General features: G+C 39.6%; 3 protein-coding genes across 4 annotated transcripts; 2 read left to right on the plus strand and 1 right to left on the minus strand.

Annotated features, from left to right (window-relative positions):
* Positions 1-39: 39 nt before the first annotated feature.
* Positions 40-3845, plus strand: LOC130691792 (zinc finger protein 850-like). 2 transcript variants are annotated; one of them, XM_057514777.1, is made up of 11 exons: positions 40-194; positions 640-1282; positions 1344-1558; positions 1619-2006; positions 2066-2167; positions 2232-2463; positions 2534-2639; positions 2705-2853; positions 2918-3165; positions 3231-3434; positions 3501-3845. In XM_057514777.1, exons 2-11 carry the CDS (start codon positions 647-649, stop codon positions 3636-3638), a joined length of 2418 nt encoding a protein of 805 aa, XP_057370760.1. In that variant the 5' UTR covers positions 40-194; positions 640-646; the 3' UTR covers positions 3639-3845. The 2 variants fall into 2 exon arrangements, with proteins under 2 accessions (XP_057370760.1, XP_057370761.1); XM_057514778.2 differs by lacking the exon at positions 40-194 and adding an exon at positions 373-586.
* A 119-nt stretch (positions 3846-3964) lies between these two features.
* Positions 3965-4959, minus strand: LOC130691809 (COP9 signalosome complex subunit 8-like). The gene is made up of 4 exons (XM_057514801.2): positions 4739-4959; positions 4609-4679; positions 4331-4545; positions 3965-4263 (listed from the first exon to the last, which is right to left on the minus strand). The coding sequence occupies exons 1-4, from the start codon at positions 4799-4801 to the stop codon at positions 4028-4030; spliced, it is 585 nt and encodes a 194-aa protein (XP_057370784.1). The 5' UTR covers positions 4802-4959; the 3' UTR covers positions 3965-4027.
* Positions 4960-5712: 753 nt separating this feature from the next.
* On the plus strand, positions 5713-17955 carry LOC130691791 (GAS2-like protein pickled eggs). The gene is made up of 11 exons (XM_057514776.1): positions 5713-5954; positions 7346-7645; positions 8204-8335; positions 9737-9886; positions 9945-10139; positions 13041-13148; positions 13660-13701; positions 13793-13844; positions 15370-15631; positions 15753-15937; positions 16378-17955. The coding sequence occupies exons 2-11, from the start codon at positions 7412-7414 to the stop codon at positions 17721-17723; spliced, it is 2706 nt and encodes a 901-aa protein (XP_057370759.1). The 5' UTR covers positions 5713-5954; positions 7346-7411; the 3' UTR covers positions 17724-17955.
* Positions 17956-19536: the final 1581 nt, after the last annotated feature.

Consider the following 19536-nt stretch of genomic DNA (forward strand, 5'->3'; position numbering starts at 1 on the left):
GTTTCGACAAAAAAAAAGCTTGGCTACTATGCTGCCATCTGTCGCCTGGAGAGTTTCGTTAACGACATCCCTCTCAACTTCTCGGGCAAGCTTGCAGTCAGCCATTTTGACTGAATTCTTCGATAAATCCGCCTGTGCTTCGTTTCATCAGCTGCACGTTTCTTAATTTGGGTGGAGTTTAAGACTCTTCTAAGGTAATTTTCTTCAATTTTTGTTTCGAGATAATATAGAATTTGGTTTTGTGTTGCACGAAACATGGACATCGTCTATTTAGCAATCAGGCACACGAGCTAAAGGGCCGCCGAGGTTGTCGTGCTGTTGCTTTTTCCCCCACAACGAATTTGCTGTCTTTTAACGGCGCGACGCAACGCTGCATTAAAAGCATATTTTACATTCAAATTGCTTTGGTTTATTTTGACGTAGAATAACTCAGTTGATCTCGTTCTGTATGTCTAATTTCGGGTCATGTTGGCTACCTTTTGCTATGTTCTAACGTGTTCAAGTACCCAACTTTTTCACTTCCAAATTTATCTAAAGCCATTTTTCGTATTTCCTTCTGAACGTAAAGTTTTACAGAGGGGAGCCGGTAAAGGTTTTACGTATATCAATTCAAATTTTATTTTATTTTTGGCTTCATAGGTTGGAGATGTCTGATGGGATTGATAACCACGAAGAGACAAACGATGAGGCTTCATTTGTCATCTTTGCAGAAGGACCAGACGGGATGACTCAAATGGATCAGAATGATGAAAACCAACAGCTTTCTATTGGGGATGATGGCATTACCATTGTGGTCACCCCTGAAAATGAACATCAGGTTTCAGAGTTATTAAGAGCACTCCAGGCATCACAAGGAGGAGAAGATGTCCAAATCTTGACCGAAAGTGGTGAAGAGATTCAGCAATTCAACAAAGCTAAAGAGGAGATAAGTGCTGAGGAAACAGAAATAGTAGAACCACCCAAAAAAAAAAGAGGACGTCCACCTAAACAACAACAGACTCCTGTTACCACTGGTAGTGTCACAGCAACCGAGACAGCCAATAAAAAGGCAAAATTAATCGAACTAGCTTTACAAGAGGCTGATGCCAGTGTTGCAGAAGGGATTTCCAGTTTGAAAAGTTCTCGCTTGAGGGAGAAGGCTGCGAAGCAAGGTGGACTAAAGAAACTTTGGATAAGCAAGGAAGATCTGGAGGAAACTGTGGAACCAGCGGAATCATTTGATCGTGGCGAATTAAAATCCGATGGGGAGAACGAAGTTTATGCATGCGATGAATGCCAAGAGGTATAATAACAAAGGTCTTACGGAGAAAACGTTTAATATAATAACCACCATATTGTCGTAGCTTGAATTTGGATCTATCGAGGAATTAAAAGACCATAGAAAGGAAATACACCCAGCGACATTCCATTGTGATATATGTGGCATTGGATTTGAAGATCAAATTGGATTCTTCGAACATTTGAAGACTCACTACGAAAAACAAGCACCGAAGAAGGGTCGTGGACGACCACGCAAAATACCTGCCCTTCCCTTAACCCCAGTCGCGTCCAGTTCAAAGTTTGTTTCAATGAAACCCAATAATATGATAAAATTGTAATTATTTTTTCCCAAAAACAGAGCACCGGATGAAGCTGTCAATATGACTTGTGATACTTGTCAGAAGGAATTTCGTAATGCGAAGGCCCTGGATTCTCATGTCCGAAACGCGCATCCTGATGCCATAACAAAGGCATATCATTGCGCCCAATGCAACACCAGTTTCCGCTTCAAAGAAGCCATGGAGACGCACATGGAAAACGTTCATGGTGCGGATAGACCAGACGACGGTGCGCTTCCTGAGCCCGGAAAATCAGTTGAGGATAAAGAATTAGATCTTGCAGAGTTCGAAGGAGAAGATATTGGCGAAGAAGCCATGGGAGACGACGAACAGGGTTCCGAAGACGTCGAAGAAGACGACGAATACGATGAAGATGGCAAAGACGAAGTCGACGAAGAAGAACTTCAGGTATACCTCCCTTTCACTGTCGCGTCGTTTCTTGTCTTCATGTACATATTGGACTTAAGGAAAGTGGAATAGCTGATTATGATCCAGCCATTGACGGTCATTGTTGTCAACTGTGTGGAGCAGTCTTCTCGGCAAAGAAACGCCTTATTCAGCACTTAAAGGTCAGATAGTTTTGTGGAGGTGAGGGTAAAATTTGTTTTGCCTAAATGTTTATGTTTATTGCAGGAAGATCACCATATAGGGTTTAAACGAGGACGGCGCCCGAAGTATCCTCCTGTGGAGACCGCCGAAGATGGAACCTTTCCTTGTCCAGTATGCCAAAGGACCTTTACGCACAAAAACTCGTTGGCTTATCATGTGCGTACTCATGCCGGAGAAAGACCTCATCAGTGCGAAATTTGTGGCAAATCTTTCTTTGCCAATGGAGCATTGAAAGTTCATATGCGAGTCCATACCGGTAAATTGGGTCTCAAAAATTTGTTCAAATCACCTCCTTCACTCATGTCAGACTTGTAATTTTTCAATAGGTGCGAGACCTTATAAATGTGACGAGTGTGGTCGGGAGTTTCGCCAGTGGGGTGATCTCAAATATCACTTTACTTCTTTGCATTCTGGTGTGCGACAATATCAATGGTAAATTTCTATTTTCTGATGGAAGCCGATCAGAGATTAAATCCAGCCTTTTACCTTTTCTTCAGCGAGTTTTGTGGCAAGTCATTCGCTCGAAAATATTCATTAATTGTTCATCGGCGTGTACATACAGGCGAACGTAATTACAAATGCGAATTCTGCGGCAAAGGCTTCCGTGCTTCGTCCTACCTTCTCAATCATCGCCGGATTCATACAGGTAATACGAAAAAAAAAAAGCTGAATTGCACAGCATCCTAAATTTGTTTATGAACACCTTTCAGGGGAAAAACCACATCCTTGCCCAGTATGTTTCAAACCGTTTCGAATGCGATCTGACATGAAGCGTCACATGCAGATGCATGCACGTGACGGCTCGGATGTCTCCTTACTACTTGCGTGCGCCGAGCAAGGTATCGACCCCCTTGAAGCAATTACGGCTGATCCGGATGCTTTGGCCGCTTTAAGAGAAAAGACTGCTAATTCTTCCGAAGTAAAAACCGTGGCTCCCCGTGCAAATCGTGGCCGCAAGGTATATAGTATATTACCATGTTTTATATTTAGAATTGCATTTAAACATTCCTTTTTCCACCATAGCAACTGAAAAGCGAAGAGGCGACCGCTGTAGCCACAATTCAAGATGACGAGGAGCATGATGAGGGATCAGTTATGCTGACCATTGTACCAAACGAAGACGGAGAAATGGTGGCTGTGCCCATTCACGTACAGGACGAGAACGAAGAAGACGATGGAACCAAAATGGAAGTCCATATGGATGGCGATGAAAACGCCGATTCGGAGGTCTGATGATTTGTAGGATATCCGATGGTATAGTCAGTTTTTATAAAAAAATTTTTGTCTCTACAGGGGGTTCAGCAACTCCAACTTATTAATGAGGATGAACTTATTCAAGAAACTGACGGCCTAGGTGCGGTGACTATGAGAGACCCGAATACTAATACATTGTATGTCTGGTCCGTGTTCCCCAATTCCCAGAGTAAATGAATCAGTTGATGCAGTGGCAAGCGTCCTAGTATTCTCAGGTGTGTGCGCATGGAATCGCCATACGTTGGGATCTGTCATTTCCTTCCTGATTTCGAAGATTATCATTGCATAGAAAATTTTTGAGCTTCTCCTATTGAACCGTTGCCCCTTGTACAGATGTTGTACCATGACATAGAACAGCAGTGGAAATACAACAGGGAAACAAAACTTGTTTCGTATTTGGTTGTCTTCATCGTCTAAGCGCCAAAGAATACCGACAGGATTGAGTACTGAACTTACTTCATATGAAATGCATTGTTATATGCACACTCATATGGTCTCATTAAAAAAAAATTTTATCTTATTAATCAAGTTTATTTCCTTGGGTTTAAACAAAAATGTAATGCTATTCAATTTTCCAAGAACGAGACGAATTGGGTAAGACTTTGCAATTGATCTTCATTTCGCATCAATGGGATATTTGCAGGTGTCGGTCGTTTAGGTATAATTAACTGGGAGGCCGGATCGCACGTCCATCCTTGTTCTGCTTGTAACTTAGCAAGTAGTTTTTCTGCATCTTCTGGATAGTCTACATAACCAACCAAGTCTGCAAATGTGGTTGAAGTTATGGAAAGATATGCTTTTCCTAAGCCAAGTTAAAGATTTCATAAGAAAACAGAAAACAGAGTTTGATTTAAAATTTTACAAACTACCTATGAGCTGTAGTGATTTTTGTCGAAGATTTTCTTCAAGAGATGTCATGTAAGGTTCAATTGATGGAGGCCATTTGGTGGTCCTAATAAGTCTAAATACTGCATTGTGCTCCTTTAACCATAGTTTCTGACCTACTTCCCAGATTTGACCAAGCAATGGAACTGAGGTTTTCTCTTCATTTGAGATTCGCTTCCACAGAAATTTGGCATTGCACCTGCAACCACAGTAAAATTCATTTTTATTATAGATTATTTAAGAAAATTATCAATGTACTTACAAGTCTAAATTGCACAAGTATATGCTAAGCAACTGGCAATGCAAATCTCCTAATGCCAAGTCATTCGCACCCTATGAGATACGAACGATTAGACGAACGACAGATGATTTCGTAAACAGGGGGTAAATACCTCGAGTTCCTGCTTTTCTAGTTCTTGTGCAGTACTTTCAAATAAAACTATTTTGGACGACATGCCTCTTAGCCACACACAGAGATTTCTTTCAGTTAAAGTAGGTCGGCGATTTTTGAAGCTATTTCAATTAAACAATATTCTAAAGTTTTTATGCCGAATTTGCCTGTGCAATTTATGTGTTTTTGCTTTGACGGCAATGCTTTATCGTCTGTTGTGTTGGGAACATTAAGTAACAAGAAACGACGCTAGGCGACTTGGAATTTTTTGGAGAAACATGAAGGTGAATGATTCCGGCGGGATGTCAGACTAGCCCAATTTAAAGTGTAACCATGTAACGTGATGAAAAATAAATGGTTTTTCAGAAACTAGACTCATCAAAATAAGTATGTAGCTTGTCAGATTCCCCCATTAGTTCCCTTTAATGGCGGTGAAAAGGGGAGTCCAAGTTTGGAAGGAATGATGGCGTTCGTACAAAAGTGTAACAAACTCATTTCGTATTGTAACAAAAAAAAATGTGATTGTATTTTCTCGATTGGTAAATATGGAAAAAAAGAATTCCATCACGTGGCTGATGAATTTTTATTATACTACCTTTTGGGTTCATTTATCCTTGAAAATTGAAGATATAATTATTTGCATAACCTTGAAATGTTAAATTATTGTTTCGCTAATAACTATGACTGACTAGAAAATCTCTCATCATATCAAACGGGGCGGCAAATGTAAAAGGATGAAGGTTTCTTTAGATTTACTTTTATTTTTTTTTTGTTTTTCCCTCGACGTAGTTGGCTTAACGGACGTTAGAGGGTACCAATTGTTTTGAAATTTTTGCCCTTGCCGCCGTTGCCCTTGTTAGGGGGAGTGGTACGAAAATGAACCAATGGGAATTTTTCTAATGCCTGCAGGGCCACACGGCCACATCTCTCCGCTATACAAATGAGTTGGGGGATGCTTAAAGGACGAAGGAAGGCCGAGTTTGGCCAGACACATTCTTGAAGTTCACGTGTGAGGATATACCTCTTTGGCTCCTGCTGAATACGAGTTAGAACCAAATGTTTATTGCTAGCATCTTGTCTGCCAACAGATGAAAATACAGTGAAGCATGTGTCGTTAGTGAGTGTATAGCTTGGGTGTGGTGCGATCTTTATTTTTCACTGTACACGTGTCGTTTACATAAACATGATTCCCATCTGGGATAGTCATTTTTAAACCGGTAAGATCAACATTTCCTATGTCTTCTCATTTTCCCTCGCTGAGAGAATCTTGGTGTGAATGCATTTTTCTGTCCTTGGTCAAAACGCTGGCCGTTCAAGAATATTTTAACGTATCAAAGTCTCCCTTGGGAATCGGGGCTCCGCGTGTCTGTTTCTTTGCATATGGTTCGCGGTTAAAACAAGAACAGAGAACCACAGAAGAGAAAAAGAGTTTATACACTTGTGGATAGAACACAAAGCCCCTTTTTCAAACTTACACACAAGGCTTTAGAAATTCAGACGCTATCCGAGGCAAGCGACACGTTTTCATTTTATGCAAATAGATTTTTTTTTCTTGATTCAAAGTAAAATTTAAATTTTTCATATTTCTCAAGCCTCTTCTGACCACTGACGCAATCAATTCCTTGATGAAAGACGTGGTATAAATAACGACGATGAGTAACTCAGTTCGTAAAGGCTTCCAAGATGTTTGCCAACGGACGTGTTTTATTGATGAGTGTAAATAACGAACTAATAAAAAGTTGCCTAGTCCTTGAGCCAATCGCCCTAAAAGCATAATCTTGGGATTCTTACATGCATTTAAGATATTGGTTTTACGTGTTACCATCAACAATTTTTTGTGGCGTAATAGATTACGTTAGAATTTATCAAGAATTCAAATAGATAAACATTTTTTAAAGACAGCTGTCAGATTAGAGTTTCTTCGTTTCATTAACCTGACGTCAATAGCTGTCGAACATAATCGTTATTTTTGTTTTAAATCGTAGTTCACTTTGGAATTTTTTGCCTGGAGAAAAATGGTGCACCAAAATACGCTGCCTTAGGTACTGAGTAATGTTAATAATAATGTTTCTTCTTAGGAAGAGGCAGTACAACCTTTTTGACATTCGTGAGAAAAATGTGGCAAACCCTATATTTAGAATCATGAGATAATTTTTAACAAGACATATTGGATTTTAATCTCTCCCATTTTCTTCCCATGGGGAGTTTGTCTTTCTGTGAAATATTCTAAAGAGGCTGTTGCCATTTCTTTACCCCAAAACATTCAAAATGCATCAAGTAGTAAAAAAAAACGAACGATCGTCTTGTGTGCCGTAAAACGTTAGAGATAGTGATCCCCTATTCCCCTCTCGCATTTTTTTCAAACGTAGAAAGTCCATTAGTTATCATAGGTTCATAAATCAAGAAAATCATGCACCAATAAAAATGCATCCGTTTGTTGTTGTGTTGTTATGTCGACTAGTGACGCCGTTTTGTATAAAAATTTAAAAACGAACAACTAGGTTAGCCGTATGCGACCCTACGTTAATAGAGACATGATGTTCCAGCTGCAGTGATCATTAAAACGCCCTTGTTCTCATTTTAATAATTATCATCCTTTGTTTCCCAGACGACAACCCTTTCCATTTTGTTCGACCGTGTGTCAAACACGAAAAAGAAGTTTATTAGCCTCATCATGTCTCGATTGGAGTGCATCGCAGTGGAAGCTGACGGAGGCGGCGAGGGACAAGAAGTCGAGGTTGTTCTGATGGAGCCGCGCCCCTTTAGACCTTTCAAATCGAGTGAGGAGTATCTCGTGGCCATGAAAGAAGATTTAGCCGAATGGCTTCATCGTCTCTACTACCCACAACTTAACATTGACTTTGACAACTTTATGGACGTCTTGGAAGATGGTGTCGCTCTCTGCAAGGTATTAACCCATTCGCTTTGCACGGCTCAAATGTCGTGAACCATTTGTTTTTTTGGGTTTGTCGTAAACAGGCGAAAGTGAAGATAATGGTTTCGTTCGTGGTGTGTCTAACCTGAATATTCCTATGAGTTGATAAGAGATGTAACGCTTAGATAGTATTGACATGAAAAAAGCACAATAGAAAAATTCGCGTCGTATGAAACGGTCTGTTGAATTTCGTACTTTCTTGGCGAACAGACAGTGGCTTTAAAAAAATGCCATAGAAGAGAAAGTTTTCGGAAATGCAAAGTTTCCACGCGTGAGGGACAAACAGACAAGTCATTGCGGAAATAATTTTACTTTTTATTCATTCACAAAAGATTGCGTCATTCATGCCTTAAGATTTCTCTTACTATTGCCACGAAGATGAAACAACTAGACACATTACGAAACTTTTTCTTTGACTCGGTCTTTAACCGTGGCTATTTAGCCCGTGCATAATTATTGAGGAAAAACAAAAAAAAAATGGGGCATTTAATGACGTTATTCTTTTGTTTTGTTGATACTTTTTTTCTGCAGCATGCTAACAATGTCAGACGGACAGCGATGGCCTACAAGGAGAAACTGGAGCAGCAAGGCAGCGTCCATCGCCGCCGCAAGTTCAGCACTCACTTGGACATACCCGATCGCGATGTCCTCTTCCGGTCTGAGGTTAGTAGTACCGTTTTATTATGGTTATCAACAAAAAAAGCCTTGCCAATTTTCCTGCATTTTTAAATACGTGAATTGGATGGACGATAGAGCGAATATTATCCGTTGATAATTCCGTCATTGATGCCTTAGTTCATTGACTATTATCAATAATAGCGTGCTGGGCGTGTGTCTCGAATTGTTGTTTAATGTTTCCTTATTTAGCCGTTGATTGGATCTTCGTGTGGGGGGGGTGAACACCTGGAGCCTAGATTTCTTTAGACGGGCATAAAACTTTCCTTTGCACATATCTTGGCACTGTGTGTTTGTATACCGTTTCTTTTAGAGCCATCACGGTTTTCGATCATTATGAGCATTCCACCCACTAGCCGTATGCACACAAGTAGGCCGCTAATGTCGTTCAGCCAACGTGAGTCACGCACAAGAAAGTGGGAAAGATGCCCAATTCCCATATGTCGCGTAGGGTTAAAGAGAATCCGATTTCCCGGATGTATCGGTAACTGCTTACCAGGAAAACAAATTCTTGTTTTGATTGCAAAACACGCGAAAAACTCGACCGATAGTAAAAAAAAAATGTTAATTGGTGAATGGCCGGAAACTTTTTCCGAAACAAGTAAATAAGCGGCCAATATTTTCTCAAGAAAACGACGTGTTTTGCAAGTAAATAAAAATGGGTAGTAAAAAGAAGCGACTGTTTTTTTTTTACGGATGGAAATATTTATTTTAGATACAATCCGTTAGATTTGACTTGGTCTTTCGACAACGCCCCGTTTACTACATCGGTTGTTTGTCCATGTCAAAGATTTAAGTTAGATATGCAACATGATTCGAACCCAACAGCTGAAATGACGAAGAAACGTGTTTTTTTTTTCTTCTCCCCTCCATTCGAATGTTTTTCTTTTTAAACGCGAGACATTTTGGGCGTAGCCTTAAAAAAAAAGAATTCGATTCCAATAGACGATAACTCCAACCAGTTTGGCATTATTTACAAGGTCACATAATATAAATAAACCACGATTTACTTACGCAATTTTTTTTTTATACAGCGTAGATGTTATTCGAATGCATTTAAGTTAACCACATCCGTTAAAAACGAGGTATTCTTTTCAACGCTCGTATTGATGAGGTTTTGCGATTACAATAGCCCGCGCGAAGAATTTACTTTCCCAATGGACATGCAAAGAAAAGGCAATCTGGAATATACGTTTCTTTGTAAAGCGTGTGTAGTAAAAGCGCCATTTTTAAGTGTATGTTATTGCACTTCGTGAGAGTACTCGGCGGTTTGGAAGGGCGGGGGGGGGGGAGGGTAGATCTGGTAGATGACCCGTGCACAATGGAGAAGAACTTGATGTGTTTGCTAACCACACCTCGATATGGTGTCATTTTTTTTTTCATTATCAGGTGAAACCCAAGAGTTTCTTCGCCCGGGACAACGTGCACAACTTTATTCAGTGGTGTCGACTGCTGGGCATTTACGAATGCCTCTTATTCGAAACGGACGATTTGGTGCTACGTAAAAATGAAAAAAGCTTTATCCTTTGCTTACTAGAGGTATAGATAATGAACTAGTTTAAGAAAATAAGAATTAATTTTTAAACATTCAAATTAGGTCGCTCGACGTGGTGCCAATTTCGGTATGCCTGCTCCAGTTTTGGTCCAATTCGAAAAAGAGATCGATCGCGAGATAGCCAAAGAAGGGAACTTGGAAAATGGTAACGAGTACGACGAAGAGGACATGGAGTTAATTGAATATGGACCTCAGGCACAAATAGTTACCAACGATCTACGGAGCCTCGATGAAATGGTAAGTCGATTCTAGCCTATCGTGTAACAGCGTGTCCTTATATGTAGGAATATTTTGTTATCATCCGACTGTTTTTTCGGCGGACATCCGTGAATCCGAGAAGGGTTCTAATGGATTCTTGCCAGGGGAATGCGCTTTATCCGGCAGTAGGGAAAACAAAAAGTCCATCTCGAGTGTCTGTGACGTCTACGTAATGATAGAGCCGAGTCCAAATAAGATTGTGATGTGACCGATGAGCTGGTTGTGTATAGACTTTCGAAACCTTGGTGTAGGCTGTTTTTTGTTTTTGGGAGGAGGACACCATAGAAAGTCGTTGAAACTCACTGCGTGAAACGGTGTGATTTCTCTCAGCGATAGAAAGTATAATATCCAATTGTCCATTTCGATCCCGATAAAAACTTTCAATGTGATTGCACAGTGGGATATACACTTGCGCAACTCATTACTGTTTCTTTTTTGCACTTTGAAAATATTTCTACTGTAACCGAGAAGTATTTTAATTGAGCTCGTTTCTAAAGATACAGTTGATATCTTACAGTTTCGCACCCAAGCATAGCAAACAATCGTCTCGTTCCCACGATCTCCATTCATTCACGAATCTTTACACACGCCCCCCATTTTTTTCATCTCTCCGCTGTTTTTGAAGAGAAATCTACAATGTCCGATGCCACCAACACGAATTATTTCGCCGATTTCCCCTTTGTGTTGGGAGTGGACAGATTCCAGACAGATTGGTCGAGCGTATTGGACAAGAAAGAATTATCCTTCACCTTAGCAATAAGTAGATCTAGTGTTTCATCTTTCACGCTTGAACGCTTTGGTCAGCATTTTTGCCGCATCCCATCGAGGCGCATCGATTTACCCCAGTCGCCGAAGCCTTCGGTCGGCCACACTCGCGTTACATGTAACGGATGAAAAACAAACGAGGGCGGGGGGGGAGCATCCTATAGACTTTTTGGTGGGCACCGTTACTGGAACACGGAGGAAAGCAGGGCGTGAGAGCGCAGCGGCATGGAAAAGATAACCAAGAAAAATACGAAAAAAATCCTTCCAAAGTTTTCTTTTTTCCTGAAATAAACTCTCCGCTATTATTCGTTTTAGTTACCGCAAAAATGTAGAGGATTGCACTTTGGAAAGCAGGAAAAGTCCACGTTTTTTTTAATTATCGATCGTGATTAAAACAGTTGGATGACGGCTACTTGCGTGGCTATCAAAATCCCATTTTAATGCCGACATCCATTCCATATGTTGCATAACGTGAGAGATTGTGTTATTCAAACCATCTAATTCGACAATGAATTTTTTAAAAATCATTTTGAATAAATATGGTATCGCATCAATCTTGTATGATGAAAGGGATACCTGTAGTTCTTGATCGATCCTTTGAATATTTTAGTTTTTGTTCGAACGTTTGATTGACAATTTTATTGAATTCCACTCCATCTTGCCATATATGGGATAACAATTTATCCGGTTTCGATGTGGCAGATTATTCCAAGCCGATTGCGATAGTGCGGGAGGGTTATGGACACCAACAATAATGAAGTAATATTTTTCGTTTTCTTTTGCCAAAGAATGAGTTCAACCAAAATTCCCTCATGTTAGATGTCAAAATCGTTAAAACGACCTACCTGCAGGGTTTTTGTTATATTCACGACCGTGAAAGTTTCTCTTTTCGGCTTTTATAATGAAATAATCGTAACGATGCCATTTAAAGAATTTTTATTGTTTTTTTTTTGCCATCTCTAAAAAAAAATCTTAACTAATTCGACCTTCAAAACGTGTCGGCTGGGCATTTTTCGGTCGACAGGTACTTGGAAGTTGCCACAGTGTACACGTCGACCGATTCTTCCTTGCAAAAAAGTGGGACAAGGTCCAGATACTTTAAACCTATTATGTTTTTAAAGTTCCTTTTCAAATATCAAACGGATTTGAAGGTTCGATTGTACATGTCCACCACACAAGTAGCCGCTAAATCCTTGACACCAATGATATTCCTTTTTTTTTTTTTTTTTGCCCTCTTCACGCGTGCCACATTTGACCTGCCCCGCAGTCTCAATGCATTGTCACAAAAGTTGGGGTAACATCTTTGTTGTCGGTGTAACAGCGCGTGAAATACTTTTATGATTTTTTCCATATAACGTTCAAAGAATCGCGTGAACAAACAGAACGTACACCCATTGTTCTTTGCTGCCTTTTTTTCTCCCGACCTGAATTTTTTTGTTCGTCTTTAACGAACTGTCGTTTATCTTTATATTTCGGAAGCACCACCTGCCATTCTTTCTGCAACGAGATATAAAAAAAAATATTTTAGCTAACCAAAGAATAGCTGCCACATGATGTTAAAAACTTTGATTCATTGATGTGCATTTCGTGAGAATTTTCGCTGCATTTTGTGATAGATATATTGCGTGAGACTAGTTTTTAAAACATCTCTCTTGTCTGCTGTACGAATAGTTGGGGATCTATTGATATTTTCACGTACTCCAAAGTCACGCGGAATTGGATCTGAGCTCAGCTGAGGACACACTAGATTGAACTCAATGTCGAAACAATCGTTCTCCTCCAAAATGCCACCGGCAATTCCTTAAATGGATATGATTTTTTTCAGGGGTCTCTCACGCACGCAAAGGGAAGACCTTGAACTGAGTTTCACATCGTCCGCGAGTTCGATGGTTTCTATGCACGTGTAAAATAAACGCCACGTACTTGCCAAGAATTGTCGTGATGCAAAAACGAGTTGTCAATTCATGCAAGTTTAATATATTAATGCGGTTTTGTCTAGCGGTTGACACGCCAACAATGAAATTTATCGCTTGTCTTTTTTTTTTCGTTCGCTTCCCGCCAGACTTATCGCTGATTACATTATAATGTCGCATTTTATTATTGCTATTATTCCAGGTACGAGATCTCGTGGAAAACTGTTCGTGCCCGACGCAGTTTCCCATGATTCGTGTCTCAGAGGGCAAGTACCGGATCGGTGACACGAAAATGCTCATTTTTGTCAGAGTAAGTTATTTACACTTTATATTCTCTTTCTATCTGATATTCACGCGTTCGCTTCGTCTCGCTAGTTTTTTTTATTATTTATACAATGAAATGATAAAATTGTGTAGTAAAAACCGGTGGTAATAAGTCTATATAAGGCGTACGCATGTCTGCGCATAATAAAATGATAGGGTTGACGTTTGCCTCGGGTAGGGTAACCAATTATGTCCAAAACATGGCCTCCTGTTTCCATACATTCCAACTTCTTCGTTTTTTACCTTAAACGTAAAAACAAGAATAGGTACTGACGTTTGTTTAGCTACTTACAAGTAGCAACAGAGAAGTGAAACAAAGTAACAAAATACATATTTATGAGTAGCCAAGTCTTTAGGTTTTCCTTAAGTATTCCAATGGGTTCTTACGTATTCAATGGCTGTCGTCATTGTTTTCCCATTTACTAAAATGAACTCTGATTGATCATTGTTTCGCATTTTAAAATGCATCTTTTGAATTTTCTTTTAAATCAAAACAGGTTCTACGCAATCACGTCATGGTCCGTGTCGGAGGGGGCTGGGTAAGAGCTTTTTCCTTTTGGTCATCTGATTTTAAATAAAAAAGAAACACTTCGGCATCGGTTTCCTTAAATGTTTTTTCTTTTCTTGTAGGACACACTATCGCACTATTTAGAAAAGCACGATCCATGCCGCTGCCGAGCAGGTAGGAAGAAATTTTAAATTGCCCGTCTCCTGGTGAAGGTTATAATCGCTTGTTTAGAATCTCGATATTGGCTTATGTAACTGCTTTTTCCCTTCCAAAAACGGGCGATTCATTATCGTCAATATAGTACAAGGTGTTTTTGAAAGAATTCGAGGGTGATGACTTGCGGAAGGTATACAAAGAACACTCGAAATCTTTGAAATGACTCATCCGAGCCTTATACAGAAACCTTAACCTCGCAGTGAAAAATACGGGAAAAGAAAAAATTTTGTGCGCGAAAGATTCCATATATAGGACATCCTGAAATCGAACGCGTACCATGAGGAAGGTAACGAAGCTGAAAGCTATTAAAGCCAAATCTTTAGAGGCCTATAAGACAGTGGGGGGAAAAAGAAACCTCCTTTTAGGAGATGTAATCAGCATCTAGGCTATACCGACCGGGCTTTCTTTACATGGAACAACAGTAGACCGTGGAGATTTCTTTGGCTAAAAACTCATTGGTATTCTATGACATCATTGCAGACGGTGAACACAAGATTCTTTTTTTTTATCCGTAATCGGAGTCTTGTGTCTATGCGGGTTTCTTTTTTGTGATTGCATTTTTCAAAAACGAATCAGAGACATCTATTTTACATGTACGAGTGCGGGGTTGAATAAGGAAAGTTAGCCGTCGAACTGGTCAAGGTAAACGGGATGCAATGGCGAATGCAAGGCCAGCAACAGATCACGATGAGATTTGAAATAGACAAAGGGAGACAATGTTTACAGGCGCGTGCAAAAGAATGGCGACCCAACGACGTGTTATGGATATGCCCAGCGCGGAATTGTGTTTCGCAAGGTTATATTCTGTGAACGTCATGGAATTGTTTCTCAAATTTCTATTTTTAAATGTTTCTATTTCCCTATAAAGACGAAAAAAATTGTATCCTGGATTGCCTTTTTCGTTTCGTAAATGACAACAAAACATTTATATCAGTCTGATGATAATCACGGCTGAAAAAAACAAACAAAAGTGCCACAAGATAGCCCGGATCCGAACTTTTCGCCATTTCAATTGATAGTCATTAAACGGGGGAATTTTGACGAATAGTTTGCTCCACGTCAGAAAACATTTCTTTTTTGAAGAATCATATGTTACCTTTTATGGTTCTACAATGCCATTCGTTTTGTTTTTATCATGTGAACGCACGATGTCTCCTAAAATCAAAATTATCAGTTGCCAAAAGCTTTAATTTCAGCTTAACTGCAATGCGGCAATCGAGAGAAATTTTTCTTGTTACTGAAAAAGATTGACAACGAACTTTCAAGAGCTTTCGCATGTTGCACGCGAATAAAAGGGTACATGTTTTTTTCATTTACAAACGGGCACGAGAATCGTACACGCAATAATTTTGTTTTACAACTCCTAGCAACGCTACTAATAAAAATAGTTTCGCTTTTTAGCATATGGATTTGGATCAATTCCAATACCACTTTATTTCCTATTTACGTTTACATAACAAAAATGTACATCTTTCTAATGTAGGTCATCGAACACCGATCACGTCCAAGTTAAGCGTCAGTCAAAATTCCCGCGGTAATACGCAAATGGAAGTCAGCTACGAACGGGGAACATCACCACCCAATTCCCGTCGGTCTTCTGGGGCGTCCGTTACTGGCACAACTCTGTCACGCAAAAATTCCATGACCGGAACGTCGATTTTGCCATACTCGTCATGCGATTCTTCAGCTGAAGTTTCCCCGAATCGGTTCCATGCTCGCCACAGAAGTCCGTCTCCCTCAATCAGGTACAAAAATATTGTTTTTCCCTTTAAAGTTCAATCAAACAACTCGAAACATTTCTTTGAAAGTAAATTTTCAAGTCCAAAAATAAATTTCCATTTCTAATGTCAATGTTTTCACATCAAGGCATTACTCTTCTGGAACTTTGGGAAGTAGTCCAATTTTCCAGAGGTCGGGGTCTGCTCGCTACAGTGTCAATAATTCATGCAATTACGGTCAGCTGGCTTATCAGCAGGAGAATAATAAAGTTATACCGACTTCGCAAGGGAATGCAGACTCTGTCGAGTCTGACGAATGTTTGCCCAGTAAAAGTAAGTACATCAGTTGTTTCTTTCGTAACAATTAACTTTAAAGCAACTCACAATTCCTTTTTTTCCCCAAAGAGTCAAATGATCTTGTCACGTATTTGGTACTTACAAATTGCTTAATGACTTAAGTAGGGCATACTCCTTCACCTTTACCAACTTTCTCAAAAGCCATAAAACAAATAATCTTCTCTTTATATACGCAATTGCGTCGTTTAAGGTCGTTCATGGGGACGTCGTAGCAATAAAAAGTACTTATCGCATTTGTTAACTCGAGGTCAACATTGCGAACGCATTTTTTTTTTTGTTGCTGCAATATTTTATCACAGTATGTCTATCTTTATCGGTAACCTTTTAGTCCATGCCCGCAATATTTTGAAACTGTTCTTGACATGAATTTTTGATTTACAGAAATTTTAAAACGATTGTTTTTGTATTTTTAACAGGAATTTGGAGCCCTGGTTACCGACGATCGCCTAGTGTGGGCAATACTCAACAACCAAAGCTATCTCGTCAACAGGATGATCATTTCGGGAGTAAAAGTAACCGAACGAAAACCAGCTCGATCAATAATACTGATAGTAGCTCAGAAATATCCGATGAAGGCTATAGAACTGGAATTGGTGCGGGTGATGTCAAAAGCGAAGAATTGGATGAACGACCAGATTCAAGTTGCACTCAAGTGTCGCAGTCCAGCTCCTTGGAATCGGGCGTGTCCTCTGCTGGACCCTTGGATGATACCGATCCAGTCGGTAATAACTATAAACAGGAAAAACTGGAAAACAAGTACAATTATAGCAAGATCCCCCTTTTGGGAAGTCTACGCAATATGGGCAAAAGAGCCAATTCCCAGTATTCGACAGATTCGGTCAGCTCGTCAAGAAAATCCTCGCTCGATTCAGAATATCGTTTGCCACTTCAGAGCAATAGTACCAGCACATCGCCTACTTTAACAAATTTGGGCTTCCGGCGTGAAGCATTTGGTAGACATTCTCTACGCACACGATCAGCCACCAACGATGGTGACAAGTTAACTGTCAGAAACAATATCAGCATTGGAGATCCTGTACCGAAAAATACATTCACATGGAGCGGAAGGAACAGACGACAGCGTCCAAGCATACAAACGGAAGCAACATTTATTGGGAATAGGAATCCGGTTCCTGGATCGAGCTATCGATCTCGGTCGGTCAACAGTGCGGCGTCGCGTGAACATTCTCGAGCTTCTTCCACATCACCGAGTAGCCGAAGACGAAACATCTTTGTCGCTTCATCGGGATATGGAGCTCCTACCTCACCAGAAATAAAACCAATTCCAAATTTGAAACCACAGAAAGCGAGTCAATCAAAACAGCAACCCAATTTGCCACTGCAATCGGATCCATCTAAAATATCGCCTCTTTTACGCAACATGCTAAAAGATGTCGAACTCGACAATGACGCATCGATATTAAAGAAAATGGAGGAAATTGTCAACCAGTACAAAGCACGAGTTGAAAGTATTCTTGCTGCGGAAGGCAAGACGTTGAATGAAGATTACACGGCCAATGTCACTCCGCCGGCTTCCAACAAGATCAATGAACATCAACAAGAAGACACAACACAAAGGCAAGTGAAGAATGGGACTTCAAAGTTAACCAGACGTAATTCGCTAGATTCGAGCCTGTCACATTTACCAGCCCGCATGTTCGTTTCTCCAAGAAAAGATGTAGTATCGCAATCTCCTTCAAAAATCCCTATGCCGAGATTTTATCGTCCGAAAGAAGACATGAGGAATCCTTGTTTGGTATAGTTATTTCTTATATTTTAAACTGATTTATTTTACTAATTGTGGGTTATGAATAAGAACCTTAATCTCTTTCATTAATTTAATTGGTAATTATTAATCTAGAATGGTAAGTAACGTTTTATTGTGGCAAGGAAACCCTTTCACTTTAGGAAAATCTTTTGAGCTACGTCACATTATCAAGCAAGAATTGTGGGCTGGGATACATGACCGAACATGATTTTAAACGGAACCTTATAGTAAATACTGGTGAAAATATTCTATAGTAAAAATATTATGTAAAAACATTTAATCGGGAATGGTTTCAAGCTCAAAGAATTTCTTCCCTATAACCCTGTGCAATATTATTTCTAATGGCAATTCGTTGTGATCATGCTAGTTAACAAATACTAAAATTGCTAATAGCTTTTTGTGAAATTTTAGCAATGGCATATTGAATTTCAGTGAAAATTCCAAGCGTGCTGTTATACAATCAAACTTTATGTAATGTTACTTAAAACTTTAACAAGGGAGGTGTTAGAAACGGGATCGGTTCAACAAATTTGTTGTCCATCCTTTCAGTTATTTTTTATTACTATGAAATTTTGCTGATACAAGCAAAACTCATTTTTCTTTATTTTCAAACCTTTGTACTGTGAGATTGGAAAATAAACATGCTTCGAGTTATTTCGTTGATCATGTTCCAAGAAAACATATTTTCCATGCTAACTGAGATTGCAGTCATGAGTCACGAGACATATGACCCAAGCGACACTTACGTGGGCGCTGACTTCTATGCAAACGTAACGTGATTACGACACGTGAAACAGAATACTGCTGAAGATCTTGACGAGAAATCAATTCGCAAGTTAGTCACTTACGCGCCATGCGCTCTTTGCCTCTAACCATTTTGGTCCAACCTTTTTTTACAAACCATTGCGTACTGAGCGCCATCTCTTACGCAAAAGAAATAGCAGAATTGTTTTTTCTAAAATGTGTTGAACCACAGGGCTGTCAAACAAGAAGTGGAACTAAATTGATAAATTACATATCTTCACGGCTGTTTTTCGTCGGAGCTAAATGGAGGTAAGACAATACAGGTTATCCACGTGCATCTGACGAGAAAAGACGATCCGACATTTAGTAATAACTTGTTATACCGAGAATCTCACGTTCCCTTGTCCTGTCACTACCTCCTACTTTGAGATGAATGGTACCATTTTCTCTACCATGAAGTATTCCATTTTTAGTTTCCTTTTGCCTTATAATCCTATTTATCAAACTTTTCTTTTTGTATAGCAGTACTTTTACCTCCATGTTTACTCTAGATCGTCAACATTGGCCAACCAAATCGGTTGGTTAATAATGACGTAGGCGAAACATTGGAAAGCGATGGAACGAGAACGATCTCTTCTCCATCCGTGACCATGCTGTCATCATTAATCAAAGTACGTCGATTAACAAGATCTCGATCTCGTTTTTTCAAATTTTTTCTGTCTTAATTGAATTTCGGTCCTGGGGATGAGCCAACGTGGCTTATGAATAGTACATAGGTTGATCTCAAACATACGGCAATTAATGTCGAGTGTTATATTATATTATGTTATTATTATATTTTTTGCTGATATCAAACGTAGTTCTGCGGCTCGCAGTTTACTGTTCCTATACGATTTGAATTTCAGTAAAAGCATTCTGTTAAGCACATAAATTCGTAACGGACATACGCAAATATTACTTACGGTAGTAACTAAATTAGAGATGGTATGGTTTCCATTTACAAATGTGCCACAACGTATGAGACTTGGAAGTCATCCTCAAAAGCTAATTCCACCATCCCCCC

The sequence above is a fragment of the Daphnia carinata genome, chromosome 1, assembly GCF_022539665.2.
Source record: "Daphnia carinata strain CSIRO-1 chromosome 1, CSIRO_AGI_Dcar_HiC_V3, whole genome shotgun sequence".
Classification (NCBI taxonomy): domain Eukaryota; kingdom Metazoa; phylum Arthropoda; class Branchiopoda; order Diplostraca; family Daphniidae; genus Daphnia; species Daphnia carinata.